At 38.9% G+C, this 13661-nt stretch overlaps 2 gene segments (V, D, J or C); both read right to left on the bottom strand.

Moving 5' to 3' along the window:
* Positions 1–3886: 3886 nt before the first annotated feature.
* LOC118770148 lies at positions 3887–7923 on the bottom strand. The segment is given in 3 exon segments: positions 3887–4203; positions 5307–5344; positions 7796–7923. Coding segments are annotated over 3 exon segments (423 nt in total).
* Positions 7924–9927: 2004 nt separating this feature from the next.
* LOC118770669 lies at positions 9928–10236 on the bottom strand. The segment is given in 1 exon segment: positions 9928–10236. A coding segment is annotated over 1 exon segment (309 nt).
* Positions 10237–13661: the final 3425 nt, after the last annotated feature.

Genomic DNA, 13661 nt, shown 5'->3' with positions numbered 1-13661 from the left:
AAAATATGCAAAATGTCCCAAGAAAGTGTAGTGGTGATGGGATCCAGACAATTATTACATATATTAATAATCATTTTTCAGGAACTAAGCTCTGTGTTTTACTTATTTGTCACACAAAGTCTTTTGAGTCCATGGGTAGTTGAGGCATCTTAATTTATGTCAGTTTGTACCACAGCTAATGCACTCATTTACTGTAACAAGTATTCCATTTTCTTATCATTTGCCATCATTATAAAAAGTAATCTACTTTACAGTAGGCTCTTAAAGCACAAATAAAGTCACTTACAAGGTGCAGTTAGCACATGATGCGTCAGACTTTGCCAGATGCTTTGCTTTACGTTCAGATGGATTTGTATGTTTTCTGTTCAATTGCATGTGCCTGTTCTTGAGCAGGGTAATCACATGTTGGAAAAGGTCATAACGTAATAGTGATTTGCATTGCTGCTTAATAAAATGGATGATCAGGCTTTTGATTTTTCTCCTCCATTCAGGACACAAATCATCATTCATCATCATAACAGTTTTATTCACTATTGTATAAATTGTTTAAACATACAACAACTACATATATACAGATAAATAAGTAGATATATATACACACATAAAGGGCAATACATGAATGACATTCCATTTATCATTGTAATGTGCATAGTTGTGTTCATTTTTCAGTGTTTATTGTGTTGATAAATTTAACAATTATTATAACCAAAAAAGCAAAAATAAATTCAAATAAATAAACTTAGTATTTATAGAATTAGACCCAACTATATTCATTAAAATCATAGAATGGCAGCAATTGCAACAAACACAAAAACTACAATGAGAACAGCAGTTAATAATGTGAGGAAGACACATGATTGATGGTTCAAATGGAAACTAGACATTAATCTCAGTTTTAGTTGTAAAAGGAAACACATTGACTCATTTCCTGGCTCTGCTTCTGAAACAGGAACTTGATTGACCTGACTTCTGTAATTAAAAGGAATCCCCCGAAGGTGTAAAGCAATACATATTGGTGATAAGGGATGTATATGTGATTAAAATTTTGGAACTGGACAGTAAGCCTCAGCCTCCCTCAACATGAGCAGGTCACTCACTGCTGGATTAACATGTGAAGAACATGATATTGGACATAAAAGTCACCTTGTGTGTCTTTGTATAACCACAAATAGTGGATAGTGAGGACAGCTGAGTGGATCTTCGGGGTCCCTCTCCCAGCCATGGATGAACTCTTCAATAAACACTTCATCTGGCGTGCAACCTGCATTGCCACAGACCCCTCCCACCCGTCCCATGGACTGTTCACCCCCCTGCTATCTCGTAGAAGGTACCGGAGCATCCGTACTGTCACTGCCAGACACTGCAGCAGCTTTTTCCCTCAGGCAATCAGGCTCCTCAACTCCTTGCTGCCCCCTCCTCCCCTCCTGCGCCTGTACAAGAACAGACCCACACTTTTTCCATTTAATGTCTTGTTATTTTGTCTATTTATTGTCTTGTTATTTTGTCTATTTATTGTTTTGTGTATTTATTCATTGACTGAATGTAGCACCATGGGTCCCAAGGAAACGTTATTTCAACCCTACTGTATACTTGTATATGGATGGGCTGACAATAAAATCTCTCTTGACTCTTGACTCTTGACAAATGTACGTGTATAGTTTCTGGTGTTATGGATGTGTTTTGTACAGATATTCCCAGGACCTTTATTGATATGTTTTATAAAGAGGCCCAAGAGTGTTACAGAAGTAGTATAGCAGTAGTGTTCATTCACTCCTCAGTCCTCACTCCTCCTCAAATGCTGCAGGCATTTAACTTAACTTCAACTTTTAGGGAAGACTGAGCTTCTTCAGATGCGCTTCCATTGAATCTGAAAGTGATTATATGGATGTGTTTTCCCTGCATGTGTTTTTATTAAGTCTCAAAGATTTGGTACTTTGGTTCATTTTCCTCTTAGGTTCTGCCTCAGAATTAGTTTTCAGTGTGTAATTCTATTTATTTGTTATATTATAGGACTTAATAGAATTAATTTTGTCTGCTGGTACTTGTATGTATGTAATGTTTACTGGAGTTATGCATTTTCACAAATAAATTTAACTCTTGAACATGAAGCAGCTGGTGGATATTGAGTTTCCACAATGAGTTTCCTCAGAGCAGTTATTCAGCACCTCCCTCTTATGCACATTCTTGTCAATATAGAAGTTTTTTTTTTTTTTACACATTTTTAAGGAAGCTACGTCCATCACATTTCAATTTCATGCTAATTTCTGACACATTATGACAGGATTACTGAGCTAAAACTCAAATCTGAAGGTTGGAGAAGCACCTGGTGGCATAAGCTGGAGTGCATGACAGCTGGACTCACAGTCCTGTTCAAGATACATGTGTGCATGTAGAAATTAATTAATAAGCTGCAATTTTGTCAAATAAAAAAATCCTCTCCCCCCTTTAGAGTAGTGAAACCAGTCCACACCCACACACCTGGCCTAGGCCAGGGGATTTCTATGCAGTGAAACTGTGTGCTGTTGGGGGTGAAACTCATATTTGCATAGGCAGGACAGCACAGTTCCTCTGTTCCCAGAATAGAGCAGCACTGTCACCAGATGTTCCCCCATTCCCCAGGGGGTTAGTGTGAGCTGACAGTACAGAGTGCATCAAGAAGCACCAGGCTGAACTGCTCAAATCTCTATAAGCCTCTTAAATTGACCATTTACCACATTAATTATGATTCCTTGCAAGTCTAGTCTTGTGATCTGTACAGCCTACGCATGGTATCTTAAATCAGACTGTTACAGTTTAGGTCCATGTGTCGCAGTTGGCACTAGGACTATGAAGAACGCATAAACAACATGAACAGTCTGTCCAAACTGCATATACACAAACGAACTATTCCCCAGTGTTTTAAGTCAAATCGAATGTCTTCCATACCCGTTCAGTGTTCAGCTAAATTCCCAGTACCACACATAGCTGGAATTCGTCTCTGCCCTCTTCTCACCCCGACCGTAATCCTGCCCATGTGAGGCTGCCATTGCCGTCTCCTGAGCATCCAGTAAGCGCTGATGCTGCTCTGGAAATCTGTCCTGGGTCCCCATCCAGACATTGCACAGGGATGAAGCGCTGCAGCACTGACTGTCCAGCTGTGCTGAAAAGTCCCAGGCTTATATCACATAGCCCTAAGTTGCTGGGGTGCAGTGGTGCGTTGTACCAGCAGGTGTTTCCATGCACTAATGCTCAGGGGAATTTCAAAAAAAATCTTTCAAGTGAGGATTATATTGTTACCACTATAGTACATTTTATTATGACTTTTTATTTATATTAGTATTGATTATTATACAATATTAGTATATGTTATGTATTTATACTTTATTTATAGTATTGTTCTTTTTATTATCATATAATTGTTATATACATACAAAATGTACTGCTTGTGAAGGCTGAAAGTTTATGATGAATGTCATGGCGAGGTGAGGTGTATGTCACTTCAATATAACAGTAATTTCACTAAAACACTGTTTATTTCATCATCATATAACCCACAGTGAGACTGACATTAAAGAGGATTGCACTTAGTTTAAACCGCTTTAACAGGGTATATTTGTCTCAGTAAAGAAAAGAACAACAGTTTTTAATGATTTAAGAAGAAAATCTTTATTGCTGTCAAATTATAATTATGAGCAATCGAGGATTAAAGCAGGAATGGGTAAAAAAAATCTACTGAACAGAAACAGAGCACACCAATTATTACACTAATTAAACCTCAGTCTGGAGATGGTTTTAAAACTTGAATTTAAAGCACACTTAAAAGTCTGCAAGGAATCAACCAGTAAGACAGGGAAAAGCTGAGTACAAGCAGTAATTAGCCATTCTGCACAGGAGTGTCTGAAGTGGTCTACCCAGAGCAATCGGATCTCTGCAGCGTCTGAGTAACTGTTGTCTGGGAGCCCTGGGTGGCCTCGCAGGTCAGTGACCCTGCCCTGGCCCACTCGTCTGCCGTGAGAGTCAGGGTGCTGCTCCAGCTGTACAGGCCGTCCTTCTCCAGGACCCCGCCGCTCTCCTCCGAGCTCTTGCTGCTACCGTCCACCTTCCAGCGCAGCTTCCAGTCTGAGGGGAAGCCCTTGTTGGCCAGGCACATCAGCGTGGCCTTCTTATGAGTGGACAGCTCTGCGCTAGAGGGGGGGAGGACCGTGACCGTTGGGCGGGTGTTGCCTGGGAGAAACAGCAGAGGTTCGGGGTCAGGGAGAGGTAAAGAAAAACTGGATCTTTCTCTGCACAGGACTACAGCACATGATGAAGAGACTCACTTGGTCTGAACTTACTAACTAAAGAGACAAATATATAAATTACACAATGAACACAATCTTATTAATTAAAGAGAGAAATACATAAATTACACAATGAACACAATCTGACTATAGAATATATTCAAATGGAATGGTAAGTGGTAAATAAACAGAAAATAAGTATTTCCACGTACAGGCTACATGACTATAGGAAAGTACACATTTTTGTAGGTCAGAGCAAGAGAGTCTCTTCACTCACAGTTTTTAAATTATTTATTAAACACTTTTGTAGAGAGCCTTCCGGAACTAAAAGCAGACAAATGCATTCATAAAATGATGTGTTCAAAATACATCATTACTGTGGAAAAAAAACTTGCATAATGAAGTTCAGGTCATGATAAAAATTATGGAAAAATAAAGAAAAAACAACAACATAACAGAACTGACAAGGCGAATTGCTCCGTTTTGAATTTCGCAACATTCTAACTTTTCTGTGACAACGGGGTTCGTTTAGCTTTTTTTCTCCAAACTTGTACATTATTTTGGACAACAACAATATTTAAACATAAGAAGTGGAAAAAAATCTAGCCTATTTCTAACCTATCTCTAAGTCTATACCCAATCGGCTCCTTATACCATCGGGTAATCGTTTTACTGCGGATAGTCTCTCCAAAACGGGTTTACCAGCGCTGAATCCTCTACACATAACTTGCAGGACGGACTCAGGTCTATCAGTTTACACCTGTAACATATAATTCGACGTTGACAAAGCGTCCGATCTAACATATGTTAACATTTCAACACACTTTTTTTTGCAAGTCTGAATACACAGTGGAAATGGAATGGAAAACCGAATGTACAATTTTGCACATTTTCTTCGCCGATATTCCTCGCTACGCATGTAAATACACTATTTAAGCATCATCGGATGGATTGAAAGAAATTAGCTTTGGAAAAGGGAAAAAAACAATATGCATGCGTAAATCATTACAATCCATGGATGTGATTTTGAAAAGGTAAGACACTTACTTCCAATGTCCAGTCTGGTGCCGCCGCCAAAAGTGTATCACAGTGATTCAATTCCTATTAGTCCCCGTACAAAAACCTCTCCTGCGCAACAAACAGAGAATACGTCAGCCTTTCTCAGCTAATAAATGGATTTGCTCTTTAGTGAACTGGCTTCATCGTCGAAGTCACACAAAAATAACAGCGCAAAAGGACATTTATTAAAATTTGTGCGTTTTGGATAACGTGCGATATATCCATTCATTTGGTCTAACGTGAAATGTTATCCGAGAATGAAAACGACGGAGAACCTCACCAGTGGCGTTAAAAGACATTTTATAAACCTTGAACATTGATTCTGTTTAATTTTTATTTTGTTTCTGTGTCGCGATGCCAGCAGCTATGATACGACAATTGCATGCGTATATAGTTCACTGTAACATAATTACATTAAATGCACATATACAACATCCTAGCCAAGGGAGTACATGATACCGATTAATACACGGTATAATTCATACTGTACTGAATACGATACTTTAAATGCGGGAAAAGTGCTGTGTAAATTCTGTGTTATGGTTGTAATTAGTATAATTAGTGAGATAGCAGTATAAATATTAGCTAGGAAACAAATATGTGTACATGACAGCAATAGTAAGCTCAGCTAGAAAGGGTTGCATTAAGGATTTGAGGAACGAGGGCAGTTGTGTATTTTTTTTCTCAATCTTCAAAACAATGTCCCTAATGGACAGATAATTATTATTCATGCAACTGAAGAGCTCAAAAGCAAACTAGTTGAAGGTATAATGATGCCAAATATGTGCATATACTAATATCTGTTAAAAAAAATGCTCCCTGCACAGTATGGTTTTCTGGGGACCATGTAAATCATACTTATCTTAAGTCAGAGGTTCTCAAACTCAGTGCTGAGAACCCCCTGTGTATGCTGGTTTTTGTTCCAACTATAATTGCAACCAAAAAACAGTAACAAACTGTCACTTGTTCACAGACACTGAAAACATAGGAGTGATGAACTGCTGAAAGTGTGAACACCAGGTCACTGAAGCCAAACCATTTGTGGAAAATGAAATGACGAGGCAAACCTGCATTCGGTTAAAATAAGTTTAAAGGTAAAATTACGACAGAACTAAAACAAAGCACAAGACAAGGATTGGTGATGCCTGTAGAGAGGGTGGGCAAGTGGGGTTTGCATGCTGTGGAATTTCCAAAGCACTTTGTAGAAAACTAATTAATACAAAAATATTGCATCTTACAGTTCCATAAGGAGCTGTAATAAACCTGTTTAACAGTCAGTTTGGTGCTTCACGATGATAAAGGGTTTACATCCAGGATTCTACCGACAATAAAATTCTCAGTCTGGGAGATTTGCCCAAAAATGGTGGAAGACAGGAAGGGACTTGTTTAGGCTGGCTTAGGTTGGCCCCACATCTCTGAGGAACAGTCAGTTACTTTGGTCAGTCTCTCGGTTCTGTAGTAGAGATATGTGGAGCTTTCATGCCTGCAGTCTCCAGCTTCACCTAATCGCCTCTAACGGTTTCCTGGGTTTGAATATATTTTAAATATTCTTTTCTGGCCGGTACCTCATTCAAAGGTAGAACCAGACATGGTAGTACTGTGTCTATCAGTGGCATTATATAATCACTTCCTAATCCTTTATTATTATTGGAAATATTACTTTGTGCAACAGCAAGGCAAGACATCTATACAAATCCTGCTGGAGACCATTAGATGAGCTGTGAGGACTGGGAGTGGAGAATGCTGAGACGCTGTGGCGAACTGTTTTCCACCAATCAGAGCCTTCAATTATCAGAGCTGTCGATGAAGCTGTTCTGTATCATGTCAATCAAGAATTGTGTTAATACTCAATGAGTTGTATGATTATTAGAATCTGAGTTTGTAGTTTCAAATTCTGCATCAATGCAGATGTATTTATTTCACAAAGAATGGGATTCTCATGTACAGTAGGTGTGAATACAGTCCTTCGAAAATGACTTTGAAATATTGAAATACTTATTATTATTATAATAATGCTGTTGTTAATCTTAAAATGATAGGGAAGGAATTAAAAAATATTGTAGCAGCCTATTGATGTTATTTTGCTTTACGGAAAGGGACACTGGGTTACTGAATGTTTTATACCTTCCACGCGTTCTTATCTGTCATGTGTTTTGACATCTACACTTTAGATTTTATTTTGTTTGCATATGCTAAAGAACTGTTTATTAAAGATGAATTGGGAAAAGAAATAACTAATGGATAAATGTTCAAATGCCTTCCCATGAATTTTCAGATGTACAGTAAATGAGGTAAAATACAATACATAATTGTAAACTTTAGAAATATGTTAATATTAATATCCTCAACAAAGTTTTAAAATGATTAAGCAAACTCACTCATATGTTTCATTCCTCGATATAGCATGAGTAAGCCAGTGTATTTCCTCTTTAGCTGAGGGAGGTTTTTGTACGGGTCTCTATCGTTGTGTTAATGGAGACCCGTAGTGCTGCTGACAGTAATAATCTCCTGCATCTTCTGCCTGCACCCCACTGATTTTCAGCATGTAGTTGGTTCCATCCCTGCCATCAGTGAATCGAGCTGGAGTCCCTGACACTCTGCTACCCACAGAGCTGAACAGGAGTTTAGGAGTTTCTCCAGGTTTCTGCAGATACCAGGCTAGTTCACTGCTTACGCTTGTGCTGGCCCTGCAGTTGAGAGTGACACTCCCTCCTACAGAGACGGACTCCACTGTAGGACTCTGAGTCAGGATGATGTCAGCCCTGGAGCCTGGGAATAAAACACACAATATCAGCCCAACAGCCCTTACAGCACCAACAACACCAGCTATAATGGGAACAACAAGAGCCAAGATTAGAGTGTAAATCACTATACAGGAACACAAATCAAAAAGGAGCAGAATATGGATATTCTGGAGTGAGAGTGATTTTCAGTGATAAAGTGGCCAGAGACTCTTACCATGGATACAGAGTGCCAGCATGGAGAGGAGGAGTCCCAGTGCAGCCATGCTCTCTACTGTGTGTCAGAGACTGAGAAACAGCACAACTGTTTACAGCTTTATGTTCCTCAGTAATACAGCAGTGTGTTTATAACTGAAACACAAAAGAGTGAGGCAGGGCAGTTATGCAAAACATCTTCCTCCACACAAATGCATGAACAACACTTGGATATATATATATCTGTTATGATCTGAAAAACAATGTGATCCTGTTTTTTAGCATTTGAGAAATCATTTTGCAGTTTAAGATTTTAGTGCCATATTATCATCAATAGTTATATGAGCTTCCATGCATAACCAAGATGGTTGTCATCAATTGTCTGCTAAGAGCAAGGAGTGATTCAGAATGGGATTCAATTACCAGGTTTGGCTTTTGGCTGAATAGGAGGGGAGATTGACAGGAATTATTGGAAGTGCTGGAGAATTTTCAATGTTGTAATGCAATGACGTGTATGTGGAGAGGCAGAAGGTGAGGAAGAAAGAGCAAATGGTTCAAGTTCAGGTGCTTTTTGCATGTTCGTATGATATTGGATCCAAATTTGTGTCTTTGAAAGAGGTTTGGTATAAATTGGTATAAATCAGAGCAGCAATGAATAATGTACAGAACTTAGTGCAGTCGACATTTTCTCTTTGTAACCACATGTCAGAACTCAGGCAGGGACTCAAGCGCAGACAGAGGAGATGGATGCCAAAAACAGGTTTAATAATCCAAACGGGTAATCCACAAAACGAAGTCAGGGCAGGCAGAGTCAAAAACCGGGCAGACACGGCAACCAAAACCACAAGGCAAGAATGAGGAACGACGTCAGGAAAAACAGGCAAAGTCCAAAACCAGAAAAACACAGCAAACATTCCACAAATCAGGACCAGAAATCGTAGTCAAGAATAAACAGGCAAAGCAAAAGGAACCACCAGGCAAACCAGAACAGACGGCGAGTAGCAAAACAGCAAACTGAGACAAACTGGGAAACAAGACAGAGACAAGCAGGTAGATATAGGGCTAGGCTAATGAGGTGATGGGAAGCAGGTGTGCTGGCAGGCAGGTGGAGACAATCAGGTGGGCGGAGACAGGGCGGAGAGCAGGGCAGGGCTAGAACACAAGGAAAACAAAAGCACATGGACAGGGAAAAGAAAACAACCGGCTAAGACGCCGCAGTCATGACACCACACCACAGTTAACATATTGCAGAATGAAAATCAAAACAACATAATTAGTTTCACATTCAGCTATCTGACACATTTTCCAAAAACCATTTTTAAGAGCAGTGCAGAGTACATTTAAAATACTCTTTACATGTCAGAGAACAGGTTTAATAAAAATTGAGTCTGAACATTATTTTACAACAATGTTTACATATGGAGCCCATTTTCAACTGGACTTTGTTCAAATCAAACGTGTTTATGTACAAGGATTGTTGTGATCCCCTTATTTATCTGAATAAGTATTCTGCATAATTTGAAATTCAGAAATTTACAAAGACTTTCTGAAACACTGTATGTTTCTGTATGTATTAAAGTGACTCTGTAAACAACCTCACTCGTCGATACCTCAGTATAGTCTCTAACAGGCAGAGCAGTTCCTTTGGCTGAGGGAGGTTTTTGTACGGGTCTCTATCGTTGTGTTAATGGAGACCCGTAGTGCTGCTGACAGTAATAATCTCCTGTATCTTCTGCCTGCAGCCCACTGATTTTCAGCATGTAGTTGGCTCCATCTTTGCCATCGGTGAATCGAGCTGGAATCCCTGATGCTCTGTTACCCACATAGCTGAACAGGAGTTTGTGAGTTTCTCCAGGTCTCTTCAGATACCAGACTATAGAGTCTCCTACACTTGTGCTGCTGGCCCTGCAGTTGAGAGTGACACTCCCTCCTACAGAGACGGACTCCACTGTAGGACTCTGAGTCAGGATGATGTCAGCCATGGAGCCTGGGAATAAAACACACAATATCAGCCCAACAGCCCTTACAGCAGCAACAACACCAGCTATAATGAGAATAAAAGGACGGTAAAGTGATTCTCAGTGATAATGTGGCCAGAGTCTCTTACCATGAACAGAGAGTGCTAGTATCCAGAGTGTAAGTCCCAGTGCAGCCATAATTTGTTCTCTATGCATCAGAGCCTGAGAAACAACTCAACTGTTTCAAGGTTTAAGTCAATAAGAGAGCAGTGTGGTTATTATAACTTAAGTGTCAAATGGTGAAGCAGGGCAGATATGCAAACAATCTTCCTCTGTGCAAATCAGGTCAACCTCAGAAGAGTTCTGAGTCTGAGCCAAAATTCTTTTTTTTTTTTTTTCGCAGTGAGTAGTTTGTTATTCGAATGTCTGGATCAACACGTAGAATTACATAATACAATACAATAAAAAATACAATTTAAAAAAAAACACATTCATAACCTTAACTTTAGTGCCATGACTTAGGGTTTATATCACTATCCAGCAGATGGACTACAACTGCAGTTGCTCCACTCACGAAACAATTTCGGAACTCTGAGTTACTGAACTTATACAAATTAATTAATGTACAGTTAATTGTATTAACGCACGCAAAACCAACTCGCAGTCTTTTCAGCTCATGGGATGTCACGTTTTCAGGAGTTGTTGAAAAAAAAATGTTATTTACAATGTATAGGGGAAGTAAACGACATATGAAGGACCATAGCAGGAGGAAGTATTTACCTTAAGAAGACACCATATTAAATCCAAACTACTTCTTTTTCCCATTTCCCATTTTTCTGCGAAGTGAAAGACAGTGTTGGGTACCAGGCTATCTGTCTGAAAATAATGGGTTTAGATGTTTCATGACTGCCATCTAGTGGGTAATGATTAGAGGAGCAGGTTTGTGAGCAACTATCACTTTGTTTTCCACATTCCAGACATGAATTGTACGTGACTAATGTTGATAACGTACTGTTACAGACCTTATTGAAGCAAATATATGAGGTGTACATACTAACTAAAGGTTAGTAGAGGTTAACCTATTCATTTGGAAAGTTTCTGAGACATGCTTACTGGATTTAAAATGTGAGAAATCAATAATAATGCATAAAAGATGTAAATAGTAGTTTTACCATAAACACTAGTTGGTTTAGACTTTAGATGATATGATTAACAGAAAACTACTGTTCCAGTTACACCATACATTGCTCTACAGTCATATGGATCAGTCTGAAGGGGCAAATGTGGGCATGGTGGCAGCATGGCATGTTTGAGAGAAAGGACCTTAAAATGTGATGCTCTGACTCTTCTCCATAGTCAGTGTATGTACCTACTGTTTATGTGATATCTGGAGTGAGTGCTGGACTAACTGGCTGAACACTGAGTGAAGTAGGGCTTCACCATAAATGACTGCTGTTCTCTGCTGCTTTGGTGCTAGATCAGACCTCAGAGCTCCTGAATGGGAAAAGTGCATTCAATACTCCTCTGTGTCTCTGATCAGACACACAAAGTAACCTTAGCATCTAAAGCCCTCTAGTCTTAGGCCAAATACCTAATCCACTCTTGCCACACTGCCACCTGCCTTTGCAGGTAACACTACACCTGACAACATCAGCTGACAACAGTACAACAGCTACCAAACCAAACAAAACCCTCAATCACTCTACAATCTGTGCTATATTTAAATACTAACTGTGGATGTCTTATACTCCATTCATTTCTGATATCAGATACATCATTTGCAATAGAAACTGAAACAGTACATATTGTATATACACTTATGTGTATGTGTATGTGTGTGCGTGTGTGCGTGTGTGTGTGTTTGTGTGTGGTGAAGACAATAACTGCATACAAATGGCTCTAACTCTAATTTCATTTTACATACAATAAATCACACCAACAAAATGTGTAGCCAGCTGATCCAACTTTTATTGATTGGTGCCACCAAACATGCTGATGCAGTGCAGTGGCTGGTTGAGGGACTTGTTTAAAGGCTCTTCTTGTCCAAAACATGAGGGTGTGACACATAAAGTGCATCTGTGTGCATAGAAAAACACAATTACATGTTCTTATCCCATATTACATGTTCTTGTCCCATAATTCACTATTAACATCTGCTTACACATCCTGCAGGGCTACAGCTTCAGTACCACAGCTTTAAAAATGTTGGATAATTTTCCTTAGTAGGAAATGAGTCCACCGTTTTATCAGAGTATTACAATTCAGACAAAATCAAGTGCTGCCTGAAATACTTTTCTTGCAGTGTTCTGCCCTCTTGTGGCCTAACATGAATAATCACTGCATTTATTGACTATGCAGTTCAATTATACTTCAAATATTTTATATTGCTATGCATTCTTGTTTTTTTAGGAACATGATATGTTAAGGATAATTTCTATATTATCCTTAATTGCTGCAAGATGGGTGCATGCCGTTTGTGAGGTGTCTTTTCTGTACTGTAAATGGCAATTGTAAGCTTAATTTAGAATTAATAATGCATTCCCAACAGATATTCATTTTTAGGTGGTGTCTTGCTGATGTAGCTGAAATTGAAATATGACAAATGCCAGAGCAAAACAATGAATGATATGCTAAACACTTAAGACTATTGTGCACACATGTTCCATCAATCGCTGCTGAGGCACCTTCCCATGGGTCATGAAAAGATGATGACAATTAATGGGACTAGGAAATATCCTGGTACACAAAGAAGGACTTCAAAAGAAGCAAATGATAATCAGAAACCACCAATGGAAGAAATCAGGAAGTGTTTACTTATCTGTCTCTTAAAAAAAAGTTTTTCCATTACCTCATATGGTTCCTCTGTATTTATCATTTACCAATGAGATGGAAATAGAGAAGTATTATCTCACATCTGGACACAGGAAATAAAAATAAAATAAAAAAACAATTTCAAAACTGAGAACCAATGAGAACCCTAAGCCATAGAAAAAGGCAATGAATTTCATTCATTTTGACTGGAAGCTGGTTCACGCAATGCCAACAGGATAGCAAACTATATTATTGAGCCATTATTCTTCATATAGCAGAAATCAGTTATTTTGAGCGCACAAATTAGTCATCTGGAAGTCAATACTATACCTTTTAGCTTCCAGGCATGGAAGGGCAAAATTAAGAGATAAGATGAAATACCTTTGTGCTGGAGATAATGAATTTGATTCTTTTGCTTCCCTGACACTCACGCGTTCAAGGCAAATGGTCTTCATGAAGCACCCTATTTGAATAACAGAAGACAAATTGAAAACCACTTCCCCAAAGCACTAACTCATAGCATTAGTATTGAGTCCTAAGGGCAATACAACCAATGTAAAAACACCTGACTCAGTATTCAGTGAGTCACTTATGAGGTTCTCTGTGAATCTTAAAAAATAAGTAGCAAATACATAATA

Source organism: Megalops cyprinoides, chromosome 23, assembly GCF_013368585.1.
Source record: "Megalops cyprinoides isolate fMegCyp1 chromosome 23, fMegCyp1.pri, whole genome shotgun sequence".
Taxonomy (NCBI): domain Eukaryota; kingdom Metazoa; phylum Chordata; class Actinopteri; order Elopiformes; family Megalopidae; genus Megalops; species Megalops cyprinoides.
Note: the sequence above shows the minus strand (reverse complement) of the source record. Positions and strands in the feature narration are given on the sequence as shown.